This window comes from Microcaecilia unicolor, chromosome 5 (assembly GCF_901765095.1).
Source record: "Microcaecilia unicolor chromosome 5, aMicUni1.1, whole genome shotgun sequence".
NCBI classification, from domain to species: Eukaryota; Metazoa; Chordata; class Amphibia; order Gymnophiona; family Siphonopidae; genus Microcaecilia; species Microcaecilia unicolor.
In genome coordinates, this window is record NC_044035.1 from 355,243,308 (window position 1) to 355,270,903 (window position 27,596).

At 43.1% G+C, this 27,596-nt stretch overlaps 1 protein-coding gene across 1 annotated transcript in view; it reads right to left on the bottom strand.

Moving 5' to 3' along the window:
* PIEZO1 (piezo type mechanosensitive ion channel component 1) overlaps window positions 1–7,174 on the bottom strand; it is a gene marked incomplete in the record, with an annotated part of 321,245 nt that extends 314,071 nt beyond the window's left edge. Inside the window, 1 exon segment of the mRNA XM_030204591.1 lies at window positions 6,651–7,174. Coding sequence (XP_030060451.1) covers window positions 6,651–6,714 — 64 coding nt within the window.
* Between the last annotated feature and the right edge of the window lie 20,422 nt (window positions 7,175–27,596).

Consider the following 27,596-nt stretch of genomic DNA (forward strand, 5'->3'; position numbering starts at 1 on the left):
GGATTGCTTAAAAGAGTCTCTCTCCGTTGGAAAATGATGCATAAAAATTAAGGCTTTTAATAGCCTGCTGCTTATTTTCTGTTCAGTTAAGCACTAATGATTGATCCTAACTGGAAGCCTCCCCTTTATTTATTTTAAATATATTTTTACTACATTTATATCCCACCTTACAATATCCACATACATAGTCTTGAACAAATAAACACATAATGATCGACAAGTATATTAGCAGCTTTCATGTACATAGTCTTGAACACATAATAGTCGATAGGTATATTTAGCTAAAACGAGACTATTAACTTGGTCCTAGCATACAGCAGACAAACAAAATGCAAAGCGATAAGATGGCGAGAAAAAAAAAACCCAAACCCTGTAATAAATCTGCTAAGTTTTTAGCAGCCGTTTGAATTTCTGAATGTCTTCACATTATCTCAGGAATCCGGGTAGAGCATTCCGCATGGATGGGGCAGTGATGGAGAAGGCTCGCAGTTTTGTCTCTATGTAATTGTATGATTTCGCGGGGGGGGGGGGGGGGGGGGGGGGGTAAACAGAGCTGATGTGACGCCTCAGATCTTAGTGCTTGTGCAGGTTTGTAAGCGTGTAGGGTATTTCAAAAGTAGGCTGGAACATTTTCAAATATACGTTGATGAGTCAGAGAACCAAGGTCTTGAATTGACCTCTGTATGTCACAAGAAGTCAGTGTAACTTTTTTTTTAATGTTGGAGTAATGTGTTCCGCCCTCGAGAGTCCAGTGATTAGTCGTGCAGCTGCGTTTTGGATGACCTACATTTTGGATGACCTGCAGAGCATGGATTTGGGATGATGACATTCCCAGAAATAGAGGGGGGAAGGGAAATGGGACTTGATATACCGCCTTTCTGAGGTTTTTGCAACTACATTCAAGGCGGTTTACATAGTATATACAGGTACTTATTTGTACCTGGGGCAATGGAGGGCTAAGTGACTTCTCAGAGTCACAAGGAGCTGAAGGGAATCAGACCCAGTTCCCCAGGATCAAAGTCCACTGCTCTAACCACTAGGCTGTCAGTACCAAGCTCTGTACAACCGTCCAAAAATCATATGGTGTTACCATATCTTTCGGCTTGCTCAACAGGCACAATTGAAAGAAGGAGGCAGAGATCACATGGTCTATATGTTTTTGCATTGTTAGACTGGTGTATATATACTACTACTACTACTTATCATTTCTATAGCGCTACTAGGTATGCAGCGCTGTACACTTGAACATGAAGAGACAGTCCCTGCTCGACAGAGCTTACAATCTAATCAGGACAGACAAACAGCACACATAAGGAATAAGGACAAAGAGTAACAAGATTCCAGAATCCCAAAGAGTAGCAAGATTCTGTACAGAATCCCAAAGAGTAGCAAGATTCCATGCGGAATCCCAAAGAGTAGCAAGATTCCGGAATCCCAAAGACTACTACTACTACTTATTATTTCTATAGCGCTACTAGAATATGAAGAGACAGTCCCTGCTCGACAGAGCTCACAATCTAATTAGGACAAACAGGACAAACAAGAGATAAGGGAATATTAAAGTGAGGATGATAAAATATACATATATATAGGGTTTCAGTCACTTTTTCACCCTGATATTCAAACATTGCTGGTAGTGGTGAGTCCAGGGTCTTACCTACAAACATTATTTCTGTCTTTGCAACATTCAATGGCATTTTGGCCTGTCTCATCCATTCAACAATGTTGTCAAACACATCCCTTAGTTGTACAGATAGATCCTGGTCATATATGTTAACATCTGCATATATTCTATACTAGTGGAACCATGCCCGTTTCCTCAACAATTAAAACGGGCCCTAGGAAGGCTGTCATGTAAGCTTTTTTTTTCCCCTCTCCCCTGCCCTCCCCTCCATGTCCATCAATTCTCCTCTGCCCTGCCCTCCCCCTCCCCTCGATGTCTGGCGATTCTCTCCTCCCCTCGATTTGTACCTGAATGTTCTCTGGCTGGCTGGCGCTAGCTTCCATTCCGTTCGTAACATCCCTCCTGACGTCAGCTCGCCTCCAGCATTCCCTTCCCTCTTGCTGTTCCACCCTCTGATGTCATTACGTCTTGACGCGAGGGCGGAACAGTGAGGGAGAATGGAACGCTGGCTGACGTCAGGAAACGTTACAAACCCAGGCAGCCAGGAGATGTTATGAACCCAGGCAGCCAGACGTGGAACACTGGAGGTGCAAATTATTATATAGGATGATATGTGTAACTCTTTGAAAATATCTCCTACAGATGCCATAAATAAGTTAAACAGTACTACTGAGAGGGCTGAACCTTGCAGCACACCACGCGTGACTGCAAAGCTAGTGGAAACTGTGTCTAGTATTTTAACGTGAAACTTTCTTCTCTGTAAGTATGAGAGAAACCAGGATAGGACTTGCCCACTAAAGCCAAAGTCTGACAACTTGTTCAGCAGGAGTTGACGGTCAATAGTGTCAAATGCTGATGCGATATCGAGTGTGATGACGCAGAAGTTGGCGTTCTGGTCCATTCCAATCCTTAACTCATCCAGCATTGATAGCAGCAGAAGTTCCACACTACGGTTCGGTCTAAAGCCGTATTGAACATTATTTAACAGATGATTGTCTTCTACAAACTCCATTAGTTGGTACAGCACAGTTTTTTCAATAATTTTTGCTAGGAACGGTATGACAGATTGGTCTGTAGTTATTCATTATGCTTCTGTCAAGTGATTTTTTTTTTTTAATGTTTAACAGTTGATTCTTTAAGAGAGTCTACCAGTATACCTTCCTGAAGCGATTTATTCACAAGATTTTTTAAAAAAGGTGTAATTATCTACGGCATTGATCTAAATATTATCGAAAAGAAGGTCTATTTGTGCTCTGGTGGGTGACAGGCTCTTCACCAATTTCTCTATCATGTTGTCATCTACTATGTGGAATGAATTCCAAGCTTTAGCCGCTTGATGTGGGCAGAACTAGAGCAACAGATTCTGAGTTGAATTTTTCGTGTTAAGTTTCTGATGCAGCCACATTTACGTAATCTTGGGGATCAACATATTGTGCCGATTCCTCTTTCCTTCCCTCATCAATTAAATAGTTCACTGTGTGGAATAGTTCTCTGGGTTTGTTTATGGAAGCTTTAATCTTATCCTTGAAGTATGTATTCCTTTCTTCTTCCCGTGATCCTTTATATTTAGCCATTTTAATCTTATATGTCTCCAAGCTGTTGTTTGTTTTTTTTTCCCATATTCTCTCTGCTGTTCTTAGATCTTTTCTTCATTGTTTTGCCAACACCATTAAAGTCTCTCCTGCACTCTTCACTTTTATTGTCCTATACCATCTTCTATCAGTTCCTGCCACTGGAGTTCAAGGTGTTCATACAATGTTTCTAGAATGGTAACAAAGCAACTCCTTTATCCAAGCCACATAACAAGTAACTTTGTAACTTGATCGTCAAAGCAACAGGATTCTGTAACAAACCCAGAGCTGATCACATATGGAAGCTTGGAGCAAGTCACTTCTGTCTGCCTTTTCTTCATGATTTTTCCCTGCTGGTCTTCTCTCAGGTGGCATCAGGCTATGTAGAAGTCCGTGCACAAGCCATCCACTCCGGAAGTGGCAGCATATTACTGACTTCCTGATTGCTACCGGAGGGGTTATGATAAAATCAGGTTTATTTTGTTGCAAAAAAACAAACAAAAAAAAGACATCCCAGAAGACAGAAGTGCTAGACTTGTCTTTAAGTCCTAGAACGTCAGCAGGAGAGAAGAGAACTGGTAGCATCTGAGTACTGCGTTCAATTCTGGTTGCTGTATCTCAAAAAAAGATACAGCAGAATTAAAAACGGTTGAAAGAACAGCGACCAGAATGATAAAAGGCATGGAACTCCTCCCGTATGAGGAAAGGCTAAAGAGGTTAGGGCTCTTCAACTTGGAAAAGGAGACAGCTGATGGGGGGGGGGGGGGGTGATATGATTGAGGTCTATAAAATCTTGAGTGGTGTAGAACGGGTAAAAGTGAATCAATTTTTCACTCCTTCAAAAAAAAAAAAAAAAAATACAAAGACCAGGGGACACATGATGAAATTACATGGAAATACTTTTAAAACAAATAGGAGGAAATATTTTTTTTTCACTCAAAGAATAGTTAAGCTCTGGAACTCTTTGCCAGAGGATGTGGTAACAGCAGTTAGGAGTGGAGGAGTGGCCTAGTGGTTACAGCACTGGTCTTGCAATCCAGAGGTGGCCAGTTCAAATCCCACTGCTGCTCCTTGTGATCTTGGGTAAATCACTTAACCCTCCATTGCCTCAGGTACAAACTTAGATTGTGAGCCCTCCTGGGACAGAGAAATATCCAGAGTACCTGAATGTAACTCACCTTGAGCTACTACTGAAAAAGGTGCGAGTAAATAATAATAATATCTGGGTTTTAAAAAGGTTTGGACAAGCTCCTGGAGGAAAAATCCATAATTTGTTATTGAGATTGACATGGGGAAAGCCGCTACTTGTCCCTGGGATTGGTAGCATGAAATGTTGCTACTCTTTGGGTTTCCGCCAGGTACTTGTGACCTGGATTGGCCACTGTTGGAAGCAGGATACTGGGCTAGCTGGACCACTGGTCTGACCCAGTATGGCTATTCTTATTTTCTCCATTTAGGGGTGTCCCTGTTCTCTTACATTTCCCATTCAGGATTTCTCCTCGAGCCCTGCTGACAGCATCCGCCCCACTCCATCAGTAAACACACATACACACAATTTCATTGCCTTAAGTAATTTACACAGTAACATAGGAGATGACGGTAGAAAAAGACCTGCACGGTCCATCCAGTCTGCCCAACAAGATAAACTCATATGTGCTACTTTTTGTGTATACCCTACTTTGATTTGTACCTGTCCTCTTCGGGTTACAAAACGTTATTGCCAAAAATAAAAGTCAGATCCCTGTATCGAATAAGCTCTGAATAGTCTCTCAGGTTAAAAGGACTGGTATTAGAGAGTAGCAAACAGGACAACTGCCCTGGTTTCTGGGGGCACAGCCCCCCCCCCCCCAAAGCCTGCCTCAAGCGGAAGGTATAGCCCACAGGTGGCTTTGGGGGACCCCTTCCCAAGTTTCTGCCTTGGTCCCCTGCAGGTTAAAACCACAGAAGGTTAACACAAACTCCAGAACACTGCAGGAATAAGTGTTTTTAGGTGTGAACAGAACACCAGGCCTGGTTAATCTTCTACCTGTGTAAACAGATAAACCAGACACTGTAGCTTCAATGATGCAGTAATTAAAGGTTAGGGAGTGGAACAGATGTTTACCAGATGGTTCAAAATATGCATACAAGGAAACTTCTGTTTTGGTGCAGCTTGGCAGTACATTTGACACTAAGAAGGATTAAGATTTCATTGTATTCAGTTGCCTATATAGGTTTGTGGTAGAGGGGTGAAGGTGGGAGTTGCCTTCCTCCCAATTATCACAGATCACACTAGGGCTCTTGAGAGGCAGTCAATGCAGTGGGTCCGGGGGGGGGGGGGGGGGGCTGTCCCTCCCTAGCACATATAACTTAACAAGGGCATGGCCCTATAACTAAAAGTAGTGTAAAGAAGGTATCAAAGATACCATCCCCCAGACCTCCGATACTATGGGGTTGGGGTGGGCAGCAATACGGTCTGCGCCAGAGCCGTTGGTGGGAGGCGGGGATAGTGCTGGGCAGATTTAGTCTGTGCCCTGAAGAGGCCAGGTACAAATCAAGGTAGGGTATACACAAAAAGTAGCACATATGAGTTTATCTTGTTGGGTAGACTGGATGGACCGTGCAGGTCTTTTTCTGCCGTCATCTACTATGTTACTTGCCAAGTCAAAAACAGAAATGGGCTAGTTTCACTGATTCCCCAGCCTACAGGCACCAGCTTGAGCACCCCCAATATTGACAGAATTCCTATGTATGTGTCCAGAGCGGGGTTATTGCCTTTGAGTTTGGAACCCCTAATAATTCTGAAAAGTTGACTCCTCAGCAAGCTTCTTAAAGGCTCTGCTTAAGGCTTCCTGTAGCCAGGGGCAGAGCACCTTTTTGATTGATAGATATGGATTGAACCAACCAGCCACCCTGTCTCTGCATCTCCGCCCCCCCCCCCCCCCCCCACAATTCCTTATTTGCGGATGTTTTGGGGGCTACGGTGGCCAGATGTTTGTTTGTTTTCTCTCTCGTTGGCAGCACGAGGCCATGACCCGTCACCCTACCAAGATTTTTACCCAACAAAGCATCAGCAATTAGAAAATATGGGGTGGGGACGAATATGGATTTATTTGCCCCCCATCAACCAAAAAGGTGCTCCACTGCTCCTTCTAAACCGGGTACGAATGTTCAGTCCAGGCTCTAGCTAGTTTTCTTCCAGTCTGTCCCAGACAGTTTATCTAATCCGAAATGCAATCCGGAGTGGACGACAATTCAAACTAAAAACACCTCTACAAGAGAACAAAAATGCAACGTGTGCCGAGAGCCACGTGAAAAGAAATGTGCTTTCGATTCGGATTCCGAAGTACAATAAGAGCAGGATCAGGACAGCCGAGGAATCAGATTAAGGGCAAAAGTCAGACCTAAGAAATTCCTCTACGGCCTTAAGAAAACCTCTCCCAAAAAGCTCGCCAGACACAACGGAAGTCACTTACCGGCTAAGAGGGACAGGGGCAGGAGGATCCAGTAGCAGAAAGCAGCCAACACCTGCAGCTCCATGATCCCGATCCAATTTCAGGCGCTTTCGGGACCAGCAGCGAGTCTGGGCTCCCCCATGCCTAGCAGCGCCCCGCGCTTGTCAGTGATCTCCGGGGCTTCCCCTCCTGCTCTTTCCGATCAGCGCAAGGCAAACACATCCCCCCACTACAGCACTTCTCAGAACCGGAGTGAGGCCGAGGCACCGAACTTTTGACGCTGTTGGAGGGACCGGCCCAGCTGCTGCACAGCCAGATCCTGTCTCTGCAATGTGCAATCTCCTCCCAGTTCCTGCTCTCTCTCTCTCTCTGGCTACAGATCCTCTGGTGCCCGGCCAGCCCCACCCCCGGGATCATGCGGGGCCAGCCCGGATCAGCGCGGGTTGGCACTCAGGTGGGCACGCTGCCCACATGTGCTTCCAGGGTGCCTGAGATCCTGAAAGCCAACTGCGGCTCGGGCTTCTCCAGCAGCTCGCGATGCTCTCTCCTTTCCTTCTTCTCAGTAATAGTACAGGTGCCAGGGCTGGGCACAGAAAGCACTGCGGGTGCCAATCACTCCCCGGCCCGCTTCGTACTTTTTGTAGCCGCTAGCAGCTTTTAATTCGGATCAAACGTCGCCATCTAGCGGACAGGGCTGCGAACTGCGGCTGTTCTGCAGAACGTGTGAAATGCGTTCTTCTGCCCTTAAGTGTAAACCGGAGAAACGGCCACACCCTGAGAACAAGGGTTCAACCCTGTCCTCGGGGTACACCTAGCCTGTCAACTTTTCAGGATGTCCCAAATGAATATGCATGGCTGTCACTATCGTATGAAAGGTATTAATCCGCAAATGAACCTTTTCCGGAGACGGGAAGGGGGTAGAATTACAGGACAAGAATTGAGGTTGATGGGGGGGGGGGGGGGGGGGGGGGGCAGTCTCAGGACTAAACAAATCAGTACAGCAAGACTAGTGTCGTAATAAGGTAAAAGTATACAAAACAAGAAAATAACACTAGTATACGGCTAGACCGCTAAGGTGTACTTAATATTTGGAAGGGAATCCCTCAGAAACCTATCAGACAAAAAGTAGTCCTAGGTAAGGTTAACGACAGGTATATTTTCCTGTCGATGAGTCTCAATCATAGGGATTCATATGAACCTTCCTTTTTTTATATTTTTACAGTGCTCGATGCTGTGATTTACACAAAATGCTTCGTATGACTTGAATCCAAAAACTTTTACATAGCATTTAAATGAAAGCGCCCGAAAGTATATCTGAGCAACACTTAACTTATGGTCCAACGGTGCAACAATTTCACCACCTCGTGGCTTCCTCAGGGACTCGTGTTGCCGATAGACTTAAGTTTTTCAAGATGTTTGCTTTGTGCTTGTCAACAGACACTGCTCTGGATCAAAGTTTCCTAATAATATCTAACATTCTATTTGCTTTCTTAGCTGCAGCAGCACACTGAGCAGAAGGTTTCAACGTATCATCAACGACGACACCTAGATCCCTTTCTTGGTCCGTGACTCCTAACGTGGAACCTTGCATGACGTAGCTGTAATTCGGTTTCCTCTTTCCCACATGCATCACTTTGCACTTGCTCACATTAAACGTCATCTGCCATTTAGACGCCCAGTCTTGTAATTTTTCACAATCCTCCCGCGATTTAACGACTTTGAATAACTTTGTGTCATCAGCAAATTTAATTACCTCACTATTTACTCCCATCTCTAAGTCATTTATAAATATGTTAAAAAGCAGCGGTCCCAGCACAGACCCCTGGGGAACCCCACTAGCTACCCTTCTCCATTGAGAATACTGACCATTTAACCCTACTCTCTGTTTTCTTTTAACCAGTTTTTAATCCACAATAGAACACTACCTCCTATCCCATTGTTCCTGGCTTTAATGTTTATTACGATTGACAGGTTGAATAAGATGAAGCAGAATTACAAGGAGACGTAATTTTGAACATCAATGGGCAGAACGCCAAATCCAGATTGAGAAATACAAACAAGAAATACAGGCATAGAAAGTGGCTAATTTCAAACAGGATGAACAAGATTACTCTAAAGGGTTTGTTTCCCCCTGAATGGGTAAGCAAAGACAATCACGGAGAAATTGTAAAATTAAAAAAGTGGGTTTATTAGCTCATCAATATTGTGACTCATCTGGAGAAAATTACCATTAGAGATATGGAGGGGCAAGAGGGAATCTCAGATAAATCACAAGCTAACTGTAATACTGCAGCTTTTTTTCCCCTTGCAACATCAATAGGCTGCGACAAAGAGGGCCCCAGTAGCAGGAAGTGGAAGAATGCACTCAAGTCCAAAAGCGAGAAAGTAGTAAATGCAGTATTCAACTTGTCTTCTAAATCTCTTACAGCTAGTCAAGTTCAAGGTTTGCAATTAGGTCTCTCATAAGTACATAAGTATTGCTTTTGGTCCATCAAGCCCAGCATCCTGTTTCCAACAGTGGCCAATCTAGGTCACAAGTACCTGGCAAGATCCCACAAAAAGTATAATACATTTTATGCGGCTTATCCTAGAAATAAGCAATGGATTTTCCCCAAGTCCATTTTAATAATGGTCTATGGACTTTTCCTTTAGGAACCCATCCAAACCTTTGTTAAACTCCGCTAAGCTAACCGCTTTTACTACATTCTCTGGCAACGAATTCCAGAGTTTAATTACACCTTGAGTGAAGAAAATTTTTCTCTGATTTGTTCTAAATTTACTACTTTGTATCTTCATTGCATGCCCCTTAGTCCTAGTATTTTTGGAATGACTAAACAAGCGATTCACATCTACCTGTTCCACTCCACTCATTATTTTTTAGACCTCTATCATATCTCCCCTCAGCTATCTTTTCTCCAAGCTGAAGAGCTCTAGCCACTTTAGCCTTTCCTCATAGGGAAGTCGTGTCATCCCCTTTATCATTTTTGTCACCCTTCTCTTTACCTTTTCTAATTCCACTCTATCTTTTTTAAGATGCGGTGACCAGAACTAAACACAATATTCAAGGTGTGGTCGCACCATGGAGCAATACAAAAGCATTATAACATCCTCATTTTTGTTTTCCATTCCTTTCCTAATAATACCTAACATTCTATTTGCTTTCTTAGCCACCACCGCACACTGAGCAGAGGGTTTCAATGTATCATCAATGATGATGCCTAGATGCCTTTTGTCTATAATTAAATTTTACTTCAGGTATACTGCACTATTTCCCATCCCCCATCTCTCTTTTCCTATCAGCCACATGAAGGAATTTCTGGCTGGTCGCATGCTCTAATGGTGAAAATGTTGTTAAGGCAACTCAGATACCTGGTATATCCTGTTACAAATGTTATTTACTGAGAAAAAGTATGGCAAGGACCAATTGCAAGCCTCCAGCACATATGAAAGTCCCAATTACAAGTCTCCAGCCCATATGCAGCACCTATGATTGGTCCAGGGTAGAGGAGAGGTGGATGCTCACCACAGCCTATAAAACCACGCTGCAGACAAAGGAACTCTGAAAAAAAACAGGCATGCTTGGAGAGAGTTTCAGATCTGTCCAATGGCCTATGGTTTTTCCTGAAGGGCTGTTCTTCCCTCCTTAGAATCTAATTCTCTATATCTAAGAATCTTTCTTTCTTTCTTTCTTTCTTTCTCGCTGTTCTGTGACCTTTGTATGAGAAACAAACTCTTCTTCCTTCTTTTTCTCTTCTTTATATAATTAGTCTAATTACTTATAATTGCCAGAGCTACTGATGTTAGATTTTGTAAGTTTGTTATAACTTGAAACTGATGTCTGATGCTGTGCTGGTGGGTAATTAAAAATAATTTTAATTCTCTCTAATTCCTGTACAATTTTTTTTCTATAATATTTTATAAAATTTCATAAGTTGTTTTAGCGAATAGCAAACCAAACACAGCCTAGTACAAATGGTGACCCACAACGTCTACTAAACCTTCTATCTGCTGTTCACTTTCCTGGTCGGTGACTCCTAATGTGGAACCTTCCATTACACAGTTATAATTTGGGTTCCTCTTTCCCACATGCATCACTTTGCAGTTGCTCACATTAAACATAATCTGCCATTTAGATGCCCAGTCTCCCAGTCTCGTAAGGTCCTCTTGTAATTTTTCACAATCCTCTTGTAATTTAATAGCTTTGTGTTATCAGCAAATTTAATCACCTCACTAGTTACTACTACTACTACTTATCACTTCTATAGTGCTACAAGCCATACGCAGCGCTGTACATCATACACGAAAAGACAATCCCTGCTCAAAGAGCTTACAATCTAAATAGGGCAAACACACAGAACAACTAAGAGGTAAGGGAATTAAAGAGAGGTGAGGATAAAAGGGTACAGGGCAAGTGAGTAGTGGTTAGGAGTCACAAGCAATGTTAAAGAGGTGGGCTTTGTAAATAATTGCGTGCTCCCACTAAATGATTAATTACTCTAACCTCGTATCTTCTCAGACTGTTTTACACAGTCTGAGTACTAACAAGCTCCATAATCAGAAGGACACCCGGGATTCAGTGGATATAGGAACATAGTTTATTAGCATCTTACCAAAGGCAATACAGGCAATTAGGCATTCATATCTGGAACATGGTGGAACAGCGCTTCGCGACACCCAGCAGGTGCAGTCTCCTAGCAGACTGCCTTTTTATACATTTCTTGTACCATTCATTCCTATGGACACTCACTTTCTCACTGGCCATCGTTGCATCTTATCAGCCAGTACCTTCTAAAAGACAACATCTTAGATTGCAATGATTCTACATGTTCCCAGGTTCATATTATCAGTTGATAGCATTGATTCTTACATGCTTCCAAGTTCCCTCCAGCTCTATATCATTTATAAATATGTTAAAGGGCAGTGGTCCCAGCACAGACCCCTGGGGAACCCCACTATCTACCCTTCTCCATTGAGAATACTGACTATTTAACCTTACTCTCTGTTTTCTATCTTTTAATCAGTTTTTAATCCACAATAGAACACTACCTCCTATCCCATGACTCTCCAATTTCCTCTGGAGTCTTTCATGAGGTACTTTGTCAAACACCTTCTGAAAATCCAGATACACAGTATCAACCGGCTCCCCTTTATCCACATGTTTGTTCACCCCTTCAAAGAAGTGTAATAGATTGATGAGGCAAGATTTCCCTTCACTAAATCCATGTTGGCTTTGTCTCATTAATCCATGCTTTTCAATATGCTCTGTAATTTTGTTCTTTATAATAGTCTCTACCATTTTGCCCGGCACTGACATCATGCTCACCGGTCTATAATTTCCTGCATCTCCTCTGGAACCTTTTTGAAAAATTGGCATTACATTGGCCACCCCCCAATCTTCCGGTACCATGCTTGATTTTAAAGATAAATTAGACATTACTAACAATAGTTCCACAAGTTCATTTTTCAATACTATCAGTATTCTGGGATGAATACCATCCAGCCCAAGAGATTTGCTACTCTTCAATTTGTCAAATTGCGCCATTACATCTTCCATGTTTATAGAAATTTAATTCAGTTTCTCTGACTCATCAGCTTTGAATACCATTTCTGGCACCAGTATCTCTCCCAAATCTTCCTCGGTGAAGACTGAAGCAAAGAATTCATTTAATCTCTCCACCCCTTTTACTCCTCAGTCATCTAGCGATCCAATTGATTCTTTTGCCTGCTTCTTGCTTTTAATATACCTAAAAAAAAATGTTACTATGTGTTTTTGCCTCCAACGCAATCTTTTTTTTCAAAGTCCATCTTTGCCTTCCTTAACAGTGCTTTGTATTTGACTTGCCATTCCTTATGCATAAAATGGAATGAACGTTTTTGGGATCTTGCCAGGTATTTGTGACCTGGATTGGCCACTGTTGGAAACAGGATGCTGGGCTTGATGAACCTTTGGTCTGTCCCAGTGTGGCAATACCTATGTACTTATTAATATTTTCAGTCAGTTCCTTCTTCCATTTTCTGAAGGATTTTCTTATAGCTCTAATAGCTTCCTTCACCTCACTTTTATGTTTCAACAGTTTTTAAAATTTACGGAAAGAAACAAAACACATAAAGTCCACACTTACTGTTCACTAATGCATCATACATTCACCTCTGAACTCCCATTCCCGTATTATCACATCACTCATACCTTTACTCACAGAAAGATATATACCATACGCCTTCATGCCTTTTTATCGCCCTCTAAGCTCCCATTGTTTCCTTCCAAAGTTGCAATGCCTATGTTCCATTATTACATTCCTTAACGACACCTCAATTGTTTCGCTTAACCCTGCACAATGTAATCCATAACTATCTGTAACAAATTGTATTTCCAACATTCAACTCATATTGTAAGCCACACTGAACCCGCAAAAAGGTGGGAAAATGTGGGATACAAATGCAATAAATAATAAACATAGCCGTTAAATTTGACATTTTAAATAACACATCATACTTGTATGTATACATCATTAACTTCTATCATCAATGTTTTTATCATTTTCTCCCTCCCTCCCCCCAACCATTTTCACTATAACCAAAATGTTTACATTTTTATTGTTAAATGAGCAGCAAAATAAAATGTTGAATTCAACTTATACCTCATATTGTGTGGTATTTATTATTGCTCTATCTAAATTTCCTTCCCTCCCCCCCTCCATCCTTACAAACTACTTTTATTATCAACATTTTTTTATTGATGGTTCAGCACAGTGGAGTTCCTTGCCTGGATGGCACCCGGGGCAGAGCTCCGATGCGCCCCCCCCCCCCCCACTAAATTACACCTTCCCCCCACGGGTGCACGCCGCTGGGGAGAAGAGGGTGCCGTGGCGCGTGCCTGCTCCGAGTTCGCTAAACTTCTTTGCTCGTTCGCTGCAGCTCCCTCTGCCCCGGAACAGGAAGTAACCTGTTCCGGGGCAGAGGGAGCTGCAGCGAACGAGCAAAGAAGTTTAGCGAACTCGGAGCAGGCACGCGCCGCGGCACCCCCCCCAGCGGCGTGCACCCCGGGCGGACCGCCCCCACCCTTGGTACGCCACTGGTTCAGCATGTTATTCATAAACACAAGATTCAACAGTGGTTTAACTGACATAACATACTAATATGAATACATCCTTAGCCTTTATCAACACAGGTGCTTTGCAATTTTCTCCCCCCCCCTCCTCCATCCTTTGTAACTTTAAACAAATGTTTGTACTATTATTTTACAGAAAGAGAAAAGAAAATAAACCAAAAACTACATAATAAAGTGTTGAATTCAAATAGGGATTCTTATTGTGCATTATTTAATATTATCCTATCTAACTCTCCTTCCCTCCCCCACCCCTTCCCTTCCTAAGCTCATCTCTGTACTTCATGGTATCTGCTCCCTTCTCTCTCCTTCCCTTCACCTCACTTTTTTTTATTTATTTATTTATTTATTTATAGTTTTAATCAAATTAAACAAATCATTAAATTTGAACAGGTAATACAGATATGAAAAAAAATAAGAAAAAGAGGAGGAAATTTAACAAAAGAGGAAAATTCTTAAATCTTCTTTAGACCACAAAAAGTAGGGGGTAGGGTTATAAACCATTATTTTCAGGTAATTAAATAACAAAATATGCATAGCATGCAACCTAACTCAGTCATTTACTTTATCTTCAAGGGATTAACGGCTGGCCATTTTCTTTGCACTTATAAATGCCTTCAATTGTTCTGGTTGATGGAAAATATACTTTAAACCTAAATATTTTACAGCGCATTTACAGGGGTAGTTGAGGTAAAAGGAGGCCCCTAAAGATACAACCTCTGTTCTCAATAATAAGAACAATTTTCTCCTTTCTTGAGTTTGTTTGGTTATATCGGGGTATATCCATACTTTCTTGCCCCTGAACAATGCTTGCATTTTTTTAAAATATAAACGTAGCACAGCATCCAAGTCCTGCTGAAATATAAACGAAACTATTAATGTTGATCTTTCAGAGTTCACATTTAATGTTGTCTCTAGTATCTCAGTGATGTTTAAAGAGTCCTCTTGATTTTTCCTTGGATTAGCCGGAAGAGAAGTTATAGATGGTTTCTTGTGAGGAATATAGTATACTTTATTAAGTGGTGGAATAGTTTCCGAGGAAAAACTCAATACTTCCATCAAATATAGTTTAAAGGCATCAGTGGGATTATTCCCCAATTCTTTCGGGAAATTCAAGAGTCTCAAATTTAGTCTCCGATTAAAGTTTTCAACTTGTTCTAATCTACGTAATGTAGATGAATTATCTTTTATTAATGATACAGAAACTTCGTTTAGTTTAATAACATCTTGCTTTAAGCAATCCAATTGCTCCTTAGTTTCTTGCTGCGCTGTAGTAAATGTTTGAGATAAAGTCGTCACAGTACTTACAAGATCTTTAATTTCTTTTGCTGAAGTGGCCACCGTTATTTCCACTCTCTGGAGTGCAGTCAAAATGCTCTCCAGGGTCACTGCCGAATTATCCCCCGAAGTCCGGGCTTGATGTTCAGCCCTCGACATCGGGCCTCCCTCAGCCTGTGCCGCTCCTGTTCCTCGAGTCGAGACTGCCGCATCGACCTCTTCCGGGTCATGCTGATCACGCCAAGAGGGGCGCGCCTCGGGATTCGGCGGTGGTTGAAGATCCGGAGGGGAGAGAGTAACTTCAAGCCCCAGGTCCAGTAGGGAATCCTCACCTACAGAGACAGCAGGGCCCCTCCCAGGTAGTGAGGTAGGTGGTTGCGTGGCATACCTCACGATAGACTGCTGAACAGGAGAGGACGTTCTAGTAGCCGAGGATGCCACTTTAACTGTCCCCTTACGCTTAGTATGAGGCATAAGAGTAAAGGAAAATCTCTAATCCCAGCAGAAAACCGAGGAGCTCCAACGCAAACGCTCAGCATGCCGCCATCTTAGCCACGCCCCCTGGAGACCCCCCTGGAACCCTTTTTAATAATCGTCATTGCATTGGCACAGGAAACAGAGAAGTGCAATATCATATGGTCTCTTCTTCACCTCACTTTTTAACCATGCCGGCTGTCGTTTGGTCTTCCTTCCTTCTTTTTTAATACACAGAATATATTTCGCCTGGGCATCCAGGATGGTATTTTTGAACAGCATCCATGCCCGATGTAAATTTTTGACCTTTGCAGCTGCTTCATCGTTCTTCTCATTTTATCATAGTCTCCTTTTTGAAAGTTAAATGCTAACATATAGGATTTCCTGTGTGTGCTTACTCCAAAGTCGATATCAAATCTGATCATATTATGTTTACTGTTATCAAGCGGCCCAGCACAATTACATCCTGCACCAGATCATGCGCTCCACTATGGACTAGGTCTAGAATTTTTCCTTCTTTTGTCGGCTCCTGTACCAGCTGCCCCCATAAAGCAGTTCTTGATTTTGTCAAGGAATTTTACCCCCCTAGCATGCCCTGATGTTAAGACATAAGACATATATCACAAAAGAACCAGTGAAGAGTTTGATGTTGCAGATATCGCTACAAACTGAAATTGGTAGCGATTAACATCACTGAGGTTCTGGGAAAGCTCCTATGAGATGATTGAAAGATATAAAGATCAAAAAGAGTTTTGGCCTTAAGATTTGGATATATGGGATAAGAAGCTGTGTATATCCTATACTGGACTTCAAGAATTTGTGATATATTGAGGCATATTTTCAAAGCACTTAGCCTTCCAAAGTTCCATAGGTTTCTATGGAACTTTGGAAGGCTAAGTGCTTTGAAAATATGCCTCATGGTGTGTGAAGATCCAGTTTAAACGTATTGAATTGCCTGAATAGTTAGTCTAAGACGTAAGCATCGCCACACTGGGACAGACCAAGGGTCCATCTAGCCCAGCACCCTATTTCTGACAGTGGTCCATCCAGGTTACAATCACCTGACAAGATCCACGGAGCAAAGCATTTTGTACTGCTTGTCCCAGGAATAGTGGATTTTTCCCTACATCCATTTAATAATATTCTATGGCCTTAGGAAGGGGAGGGAGGGGGAGGGGGGGAGAGGGGGGGAAAATAAACATAAAAATGTTGATGATAGATGTTTAAAATGTTAATACAGATTTGAAATGTTTGCTAATCGAGTTCTAAAGATTGCTAGGATATTGTATCATTTATACATTCATCAATAAAAACATTATTAAAAAAAAAAAAAAAAAATATTCTATGGCCTTTTCTTTCAGGAAGCCTTCCAAACCTTTCTTAAACTCTGCTAAGCTAACCGCCTTAACCACATTTTCTGGCAACAAATTCCAGAGTCGAATTACGCGCTGAGTAAAGAAACATTTTTCTCTTATTTGTTTTAAACTTACTGCACTCCAGCTTCATCACATGCCTCTTGTCGTAGTATTTTTGGAAAGCGTAAACAGACGCTCCACATCTATCTGTTCCACTCCACTCATTATTTTATATACCTCTATCATATCACCCCTCAGCCGCCTTTTCTCCAAGCTGAAGAGCCCCAGCTGCTTTAGCCTTTCCTCTGCTGCACGTCTTATCTTCCGTCAGGACCGATATGCCCATATCACCCCTGTCCTCAAGTCACTTCACTGGCTTCCGATCAGGTACCGCATCAAGCTTCTCCTACTTACCTACAAATGCAACTCGATCTGCAGCCCCTCATTACCTCTCTACCCTCATCTCCCCTTACGTTCCTACCCAAAACCTCCGCTCACAAGTCAAATCCCTCCTCTCAGTACCCTTCTCCACGACTGCCAACTCCAGGCTCCGCCCTTTCTGCCTCACCTCACCCTATGCTTGGAATAAACTCCCTGAGCCCATACATCAAGCTCCCTCCCTGCCCATCTTCAAATCCTTACTCAAAGCTCACCTCTTCAATGTCGCCTTCAGCACATAACCATTATACCTCCATTGAAGAAATCTAGACTACCCCAACTTGACATTTTGTCCTTTAGATTGTAAGCTCCTTGGAGCAGGGACTGTCCTTCTTTGTTAAACTGTACAGCGCTGCGTAACCCTAGTAGCGCTCTAGAAATGTTAAGTAGTAGTATAGGAAAGTCGTCCCATCCTCTTAATCATTTTTGTCGCCCTTCTCTGCACCTTTTCTAATTCCACTATATCTTTTTTGAGGTGTGGTGACCAGAATTGAACACAATATTCTAGGTGCGGTCGCACCATGGACCTATACAGTGGCATTATAATATCCTCATTTTTGTTTTCCATCCCTTTCCTAATAATACCTAACACTCTATTTGCTTTCTTAGCCACAGCAGCACACTGAGCAGAAGATTTCAACGTATCATCAATGATGACTCCCAGGTCCCTTTCTCGTTCCATGACTCCTAACGCTGAACTTTGCATGACGTAGCTATAGTTTGGGTTCCTCTTTCCCACATGCATCACTTTGCACTTGCTCACATTAAACGTCAGCTACCATTTAGACGCCCAGTCTCCTAGTCTCGCAAGATCTTCCTACAACTCCCAGGACTTGCCCAAGTAGGTTGGATTTTCATAATATCCACAAGGAATACTGGTATGCATGAGATAAATCTGATTATCTTGAAGACCCAGCATATGTAAATATATCTCCTGCATATTCATTGTGAATATCATGAAAACCTGACTGGCTGTAGTGTGGCCAGGGCAGGTTTTGGAAGCCCTGCTATACCAGAACTTTCACTCCTTCCCTCCCCTCCATTATGTACCAAGGCTCAGAAATCCCAAAGATTTTTTTACAGTGATCAAAGTGTGACCTTCCGTTAGGGTCTGAACAAAACATGCTGTGATCAGTCATTTGTGTATTTTCTTGGTGGTAATTATTCTGATTTCATTTTAATATGTTCCATATGTCCTGTTCCCTCTTTGAGTTCAGTTGAAAATGTGTCTTTTGTTTTAATCTGGCTCTTCTACTCAGTAAATTTACTTAAATTATAAACAGCTAAGTGAGGTCTGTGTTGGATGGACTAAGTGCCAGGTCCCTTATTGCCGGAGGCAGGAAGTTCTGACTACTGTTTGTCGGGGCCCTTTTACTACGGTGCGCCGAAAACCCCCCCCACAATAGAAAACTACAGATACAAAACATGATGAAAAACAATTCCACAGAAGAATAAACAAAAAACAATTTTATGATGCTAAAAAGTGAAAATGGAGAACTGCGCAGAATGAACACAATAAAACCTATAGACCTTAATATGTGAAAGTACTGTAAACATCTAGGCAGACATATGATCATCATTAAAAAAAACTGCAAAAGTGACATGTGAAGAAATTGTTTTATTATGGACAGAAATAATGAGTGAGAAAGTGATGACTGATAAACCAAAAAATGCAATATGTAGTGCCATGGTGAATGTGCAGAATATCACATCTAAATACAGAAACAAGAACTAACAAATAAAAACACTGTGGGGAGCAATCTGAAAGCAGAGCGAACACACATGGGATAGGAGGTAGTGTCTTATTGCAGATTAAAAACTGGCTAAAAGATAGAAAACAGAGAGTAGGGTTAAACGGTCAGTATTCTCAATGGAGAAGGGTAGTTAGTGGGATTCCCCAGGGCTCTGTGCTGGGACCGCTGCTTTTTAACATATTTATAAATGACCTAGAGATGGGAGTAAATAGTGAGGTAATTAAATTTGCTGATGACACAAAGTTATTCAAAGTCGTTAAATCGCGGGAGGATTGTGAAAAATTTACCTTACGAGACTGGGAGCCTGGGCGTCTAAATGGCAGATGACGTTTAATGTGAGCAAGTGCAAAGTGGTGCATGTGGGAAAGAGGAACCTGAATTATAGCTACATAATGCAAGGTTCCAAAAGGGGACAAAAATTACAAGAATGCAGCAAAGAATCAATTGTATGGCACAAACAGAGGAACAGTGTAAAAACTGTGAACATTCAATAAAAGTAGAAATATAAATGTGACTCCCAGGTCCGTTCCGATCCACTCGGGGCCTCTGCTCAAGGTGCACAGTGCTCCTACCAGGTGCTGTGGAGGACTAGCAGCGTTCTGCATATCCTCACAGCTGCATCCGGGGTGACTCCCAAATCCACCCCGACCTTCCCAGGGCCTTCGCCACAGTTACCCAGGGCTTTCGCTCCACCTACCCAGAGCTACCAGGTACTTCTTAGCCAAGATCAGGTGACCCTCAGGGGGAGGAATGCTGGCTTCGGCCTAACCCCTGGTAAGCCTTTTCTTGGTTGAGAGGTGCCCAGCTCTCCCACCAGTTGCCTTTTCAGGTGCCGTGGAGGACTTGCAGCTCATCTGCATATCCTCGGAGCCTTCACCGGAGTGACTCCCAGGTCCGTTCCGATCCACTCGGGGCCTCTGCTCAAGGTGCCGCGCGCCATTAGGCGCGCGAAAGCTTTCCTTCTAATAAGTTCTGGGAGAAGAGGATATTTCTCTGGTAAGTGAACAAATTTTGCTTGTGCTTTCGGAACTTGAAGATTGGGGTTTAAAGGAGGAACTGTAAGTTAGTGATAGGCTGATATCCTTAATACTTTAGCAAGTTTTAAATTACGGAAAAACTCAAAAAACACTAAGATGGAGTCAGCAGTCCAGCAGCGAGAGGGGTGCTATCCAGTCTTTTGCATTGAGTGTCACATGTATGATTATCTCCCAATTGGTGAGGTGTCATATGTGTGTGCCCGATGCAAAGAGCTCCTAGCTCTCAGAGAACGTGTCCGTTCTCTTGAGGCTAGAGTAGCAGACTTGATGGAGATGAGGGAGACAGAGAGGTACATAGAGGAGACCTACAGGGATGTTGTAGAGAAGTCCCACCTCCAGTCAGGTAGCCCCTGTGCTACCTTGGAGGAGGGAGGTCTCCTAGAAGGAGAGCATCACCCTGGTGAAGTAGGAAGTACTCCTGTAGCCAGGACCTGCCCACCAGGGGATGTACTATCCTTTCGCACCGAGGATATATCTCCAAATATTGCCCGGGAGGGAAAGGTTAGGACAGCTGTTGTACTTGGTGATTCGATCATTAGGCATATAGATAGCTGGGTGGCTGGTGGACGTGAGGATCGCCTGGTGACTTGCCTGCCTGGTGCGAAGGTGGCGGACCTCACGCGTCACCTAGATAGGATTTTATATAGTGCTGGGGAGGAGACGGCTGTCTTGGTACATGTGGGTACTAATGACATAGGAAAATGTGGGAGAGAGGTTCTGGAAGCAAAATTTAGGCTCTTAGGTAGAAAGCTGAAATCCAGATCCTCCAGGGTAGCATTTTCTGAAATGCTACCTGTGCCACGCGCAGGGCCCAAGAGACAGGCAGAGCTCCAGAGTCTCAATGCGTGGATGAGACGATGGTGCAGGGAGGAGGGCTTTAGATTTGTTAGGAACTGGGCAACATTCTGGGGAAGGGGGAGCCTATTCCGAAAGGATGGGCTCCATCTTAACCAGAGTGGGACCAGGCTGCTGGCATCGGCGTTTAAGAAGGAGATAGAGCAGCTTTTAAACTAGAAATGGGGGGAAGGCCGACAGTCGCTCAAAAGAGCATGGTTCGGGATAAGGTATCTTTCAAAGATATCACCATAACAGGGAAGATAGAGTATCCTGATACTGAGGTTGCAAAAGAGATTGTAGTAGATCGGGTATCCTTAAATAACAATAAAAATCAGACAAAAGATTGCCAATTAATACTGTCAAGTACTAAGCATGATGTACTTAGGAACAACAAACATAGTTTGAAATGTCTATATGCGAATGCCAGGAGCCTAAGAAATAAGATGGGGGAGTTAGAATATATTGCACTAAATGAAAAATTAGATATAATAGGCATCTCTGAGACCTGGTGGAAGGAGGATAACCAGTGGGACACTGTCATACCGGGGTACAAATTATATCGTAGTGATAGGGTGAATCGGATTGGTGGAGGGGTAGCATTGTATATTAACGAGAGCCTTGAATCAAATAGATTGAAAATTCTGCAGGAAACAAAACACTCCTTGGAATCACTGTGGATTGAAATTCCATGTGCAAAGGGGAAAAGGATAGTGATAGGAGTGTACTACCGTCCGCCTGGCCAGGACGAACAGACGGATGCGGAAATGTTAAAGGAAATCAGGGACGCAAACAAACTGGGCAACACAATAATAATGGGGGATTTCAATTACCCGCATATAGACTGGGTTAATGTAACATCTGTACACGCAAGGGACATAAGATTTCTTGATGAAATCAAGGACAGCTTCATGGAACAGCTAGTTCAGGAGCCGACAAGAGAAGGAAAAATACTAGACTTAGTCCTTAGTGGTGCTCATGATCTAGTGCAGGGGGTAACAGTACGAGGGCCGCTTGATAACAGTGATCATAATATGATCGGTTTTGATATTGGCATTGAAGGAAGTGAAACTAGGAAATCAAGTACGCTAGCGTTTAACTATAGAAAAGGTGATTACGACAAAATGAGAAAAATGGTGAAAAAAAGACTGAAAGGAGCAGCTCGCAGAGTAAAAAACTTGCGTCAGGCGTGGATGCTGTTTAAAAACACCATCCTGGAGGTTCAGGACAAATATATTCCACGTATTAGAAAAAAGGGAAAAAAGACTAAACGTCAGCCGGCGTGGCTAAACAGTAAGATAAAGGAAGTCATTAGAGCCAAAAAACAATCCTTCAGAAAGTGGAGAAGAGAACCAACTGAAAGTAACAGGATAGATCATAAGGAATGCCAAGCCAAATGCAAAGCGGAGATAAGGAGGGCAAAAAAGGACTTTGAGAAGAAATTAGCGTTGGAAGCAAAAATACATAGTAAAAATTTTTTTAGATACATTAAAAGCAGGAAACCGGCCAAAGAGTCGGTTGGGCCGCTGGACGAAAATGGTGTTAAAGGGGCGATCAGGGAGGACAAAGCCGTAGCGGAGAAATTAAATGAATTCTTTGCTTCGGTCTTCACCGAGGAGGATTTGGGGGGACACCGGTGCCGGAAAGAATATTTGAAGCGGGGGAGTCGGAGAAACTAAACGAATTCTCTGTAACCTTGGAGGATGTAATGGGTCAGTTCAGCAAGCTGAAGAGTAGTAAATCACCGGGACCTGATGGTATTCATCCCAGAGTATTAATAGAACTAAAAATGAACTTGCGGAGCTACTGTTAGAAATATGCAATCTGTCCCTAAAATCGAGTGTAGTACCGGAAGACTGGAGGGTAGCCAATGTTACTCCGATTTTTAAGAAGGGTTCCAGAGGAGATCCGGGAAATTATAGACCGGTGAGTCTGACGTCGGTGCCGGGCAAGATGGTGGAGGCTATTATTAAGAATAAAATTGCAGAGCATATACAAAAACATGGACTGATGAGACAAAGTCAGCACGGATTTAGTGAAGGGAAGTCTTGCCTCACCAATCTAATGCATTTTTTTGAGGGGGTAAGCAAACATGTGGACAATGGGGAGCCGGTTGATATTGTATATCTGGATTTTCAGAAGGCGTTTGACAAAGTGCCGCACGAAAGACTCCTGAAGAAATTGCAGAGTCATGGAATCGGAGGTAGGGTATTATTATGGATTAAGAACTGGTTGAAAGATAGGAAGCAGAGAGTAGGATTGCGTGGCCAGTATTCTCAGTGGAGGAGGGTAGTTAGTGGGGTCCCGCAGGGGTCTGTGCTGGGTCCGTTGCTTTTTAATGTATTTATAAATGACCTAGAGATGGGAATAACTAGTGAGGTAATTAAATTCGCCGATGACACAAAATTATTCAGGGTCGTCAAGTCGCAGGAGGAATGTGAACGATTACAGGAGGACCTTGCGAGACTGGGAGATTGGGCGTGCAAGTGGCAGATGAAGTTCAATGTTGACAAGTGCAAAGTGATGCATGTGGGTAAGAGGAACCCGAATTATAGCTACGTCTTGCAAGGTTCCGCGTTAGGAGTTACGGATCAAGAAAGGGATCTGGGTGTCGTCGTCGATGATATGCTGAAACCTTCTGCTCAGTGTGCTGCTGCGGCTAGGAAAGCGAATAGAATGTTGGGTGTTATTAGGAAGGGTATGGAGTCCAGGTGTGCGGATGTTATAATGCCGTTGTATCGCTCCATGGTGCGACCGCACCTGGAGTATTGTGTTCAGTACTGGTCTCCGTATCTCAAAAAAGATATAGTAGAATTGGAAAAGGTACAGCGAAGGGCGACGAAAATGATAGTGGGGATGGGACGACTTTCCTATGAAGAGAGGCTGAGAAGGCTAGGGCTTTTTAGCTTGGAGAAGAGACGGCTGAGGGGAGATATGATAGAAGTGTATAAAATAATGAGTGGAATGGATCGGGTGGATGTGAAGCGACTGTTCACGCTATCCAAAAATACTAGGACTAGAGGGCATGAGTTGAAGCTACAGTGTGGTAAATTTAAAACGAATCGGAGAAAATTTTTCTTCACCCAACGTGTAATTAGACTCTGGAATTCGTTGCCGGAGAACGTGGTACGGGCGGTTAGCTTGACGGAGTTTAAAAAGGGGTTAGATAGATTCCTAAAGGACAAGTCCATAGACCGCTATTAAATGGACTTGGAAAAATTCCGCATTTTTAGGTATAACTTGTCTGGAATGTTTTTACGTTTGGGGAGCGTGCCAGGTGCCCTTGATCTGGATTGGCCACTGTCAGTGACAGGATGCTGGGCTAGATGGACCTTTGGTCTTTCCCAGTATGGCACTACTTATGTACTTATGTAACAACACTGCGTTATAAAACCTTTGCTTTTTTTACAAAAAGGGCCTATAGTCAATCTCCATGTTTAGACCATGTGGTGCAACAGAATTTAGTAGGAAAATCCATTTCTGCTCTTCCCTAAGTAAGGCTAAATCAAGGTTACCACCTCTCCATCTGGGTCCAATCATCTTAAAAACAACCCCCCCTGTTTACTAAGCCGCTCACGGCTGCTGTGTGCTAATGCCAACACAGCACAATCAAAGTGCAGAAGGCTTAGATGACGTGCAGGGAGTGTGTTGAAAACTGGGTGCAAAGTGGACTCTTTGGTGAGAGGATTGCCTCTCCTGAACCCGTTCCTGAAATCGGATGTCCACCCAGGTACACCGAATAATAAGATCATCCAACATTGTGGGAAGATCTTGACCAGACAGCTTGACTTTGATTTTAGGCGACAAGCCTTGCCAGAACACAGCAATCAGTCTCTCATTATTCTACTCCAGCTCAGAGGCCAGTTCGGAACTGAATGGCATAGGCACCCAAAGTTGTGACCCTTGTCACAAGTTCAGCAGTTCAGAGGCTGCCAAAGAGGTCTTCACTGGTTCCTCAAAAATCCTTCAGAAATGTCCCAAGAACTCATTCAGGTTGTTTAGTACTGGGTCGTTTCACTCCTAGATAGGAAAAGCCCAGGTAAGGCTGGACCCGAGAGGAATGAGGTGATAAACGCTATTCGGGCCCTGTCAGAAATGAAGTCCCATGCCTGGAGTTAAAATATTATTTGACACTGGTTAAGAAAATCTCTGCAAGTCTTTGGTTGCCATCATACCGGGAGTGGGGGGGGAGGAGGTGCAAGGCGAACCCTCAATACGGTTGGTTTGACGACTGGAGCTGATCTACAGCTGGCTGCCATAGAAGAAGGACTTGCGGCTTGAGATGCTGCAGGGTTCTGAAGATGGTCCATCTGGATGGTTAATTTCTGAACTGCCCCGGATGGAGCTGCAGAGCCAGTTGCTGAAGGAGCTGCAAGGCTGGTGACTTGATTGATCTCATGACCTTCACAGTTTGTCAATGGTCTGGGTGGTGAGCCCTTGATCTGCTGCCAGGTTCCCAACCCGGAGGTCAGGAGGCTCTGACAGATGGCAGAAAGTCACATCCTGAAGCAAGGCTGCAGGCAGGATCACTGTGCTGAACTGTGGATTAGAACACAAAAAGGACTGGCATCTGACGTCACTGGCACATGCTCATTTCAAGTCCATGCTGCAGGACCTTTAAAATGGAGTCTGGAGTGTACATGTGCACCTAGGAGTACCAGCTTGAAGGAGCACTGAGGACCGCAACGCCAGCTGCCCACTACATCGGATTGCTGTTGCACCTCTTACCGGATCCAACCCCCTGCCAGTAAGTCCTGGGGGGGGGGGGGGGGGGGGTTGTGAGGCACGGCCCAGGACCAAGACACATGGCAAGATTGTTTGAATTTGTGGGATCAGAGTGAAGGATTTATTTATTGATGGCATTCTAACCCACATTAGCCCAAGTGGAATTCAGGTTCAATGTAGCTTACAGAATAAACATAAAAGAAAATAAATAAATTAGAGTTACATTTAAAGAACACATCATAAAAATATTATATAGGAAGTGATGGGGCAAATTCAGTGGGGCGTCAGGAAGAAGTAAAATATATGGAACTAAATAATATTTAGCACTGAGTTCCAACATTGTTGAAGACTGAGCTAAAAACTGAGTTTTCAATAAATTATGAAATAACCCACAATCACTAGTATATTTAATTTGTTTAGGAAGAGAATTCCAGATTTTGGTGCATTGATAAAAAAAGTTTGCGTTGTGGATTGTTTTGCAAGATACATTTCTGCAACTGGATGGTTGGAATGCCCTCCCGCGGGAGGTGGTGGAGAGGAAAACGGTAACGGAATTCAAACATGTGTGGGATAAACATAAAGGAATCCTGTTCAGAAGAAATGGATCCTCAGGAGCTTAGCCGAGATTGGGTGGCAGAGCTGGTGGTGGGAGGCGGGGATACTGCTGGGCAGACTTATATGGTCTGTGCCAGAGCCGGTGGTGGGAGGCGGGGCTGGTGGTTGGGAGGCGGGGATGGTGCTGGGCAGACTTGTACGGTCTGCGCCCTGAAAATGGCAGATACTAATCAAGGTCAGGTGTACACAAAAACTAGCACATATGAGTTTGTCTTGTTGGGCAGACTGGATGGACCGTGCAGGTCTTTTTCTGCCGTCATCTACTATGTTACTGTGTAACTGGGGAAATGTAAAATAAGATATTCTCTGGATGACACAGAACCATTGTGTGGAGGTAAATCAATAGGTTCATTCATAAAGGATGGTGACATACCAAATAAAATTTGATGGACAAATGCATATAGCTTGAACGAAATTCCACTCTTTATAGGTAGCCAGTGTAGATTATGAAGGAGTGTGGTAGCTTTAGCAAAGTGCAATGATTTCCAAAATTAGACAAGCAGTAGTGTTTTGAACAGTTTGTAGTTTTTTTAAGAAGGTCGAATTTAATTCCAGCATAGATGGAATTACAATAGTTGATTTTTGTTAGAACAAGAGATTGGGTTAAGGTATGGAAGACAGGCCTTGTGAAAAATAATTGTAATATCTTTAGTTTCCAAAGCATATGGAAGGAACTAGAGACAACATTCAAGACTTGACTTTCTAAGGATAACTTAAACGCATAAAACCTTTCTTCCAGAGGGAAATATTTCGCAACCTAATACAATCAATGGTACATAAGTCACGCAGACTACTGCAACAGAATCTATGCTGGATGCAAAGAACAACTCACTAAGAAACTCCAGACCGCTCAAAACACAGCAGCCAGGCTGATATTTGGCAAATCGCGGTTCGACAGTGCCAAACCCCTCCAAGAAAAACTGCACTGGCTTCCAATCAAAGAACGTATTACTTTCAAAATCTGTACCCTAGTCCACAAAATCATCTATGGCCAAGTCCCAGGATATATGACAGGCCTTATAGACCTCCCACCCAGAAACACAACCAGATCATCTCGAACATACCTAAACCTCCACTACCCAAACTGCAAAGGACTTAAATACAAAGAAACCTATGCATCCAGCCTCTCCTATATAAGCACACAACTATGGAACACACTGTCAAAAGTTGTGAAAACAACCTACGACCATCTAACTTCAGGAAATCACTAAAAGCCTACCTGTTCAAAAAGGCATATGCTACCGACCCAACATAAATACCCACACTCTGCAACACAGCAAAATCAAAGCTCATAATGGACACTATATAACCTTCCCTCTCCTCGACCCCCTCTGTATCGGAAACACAGGTAC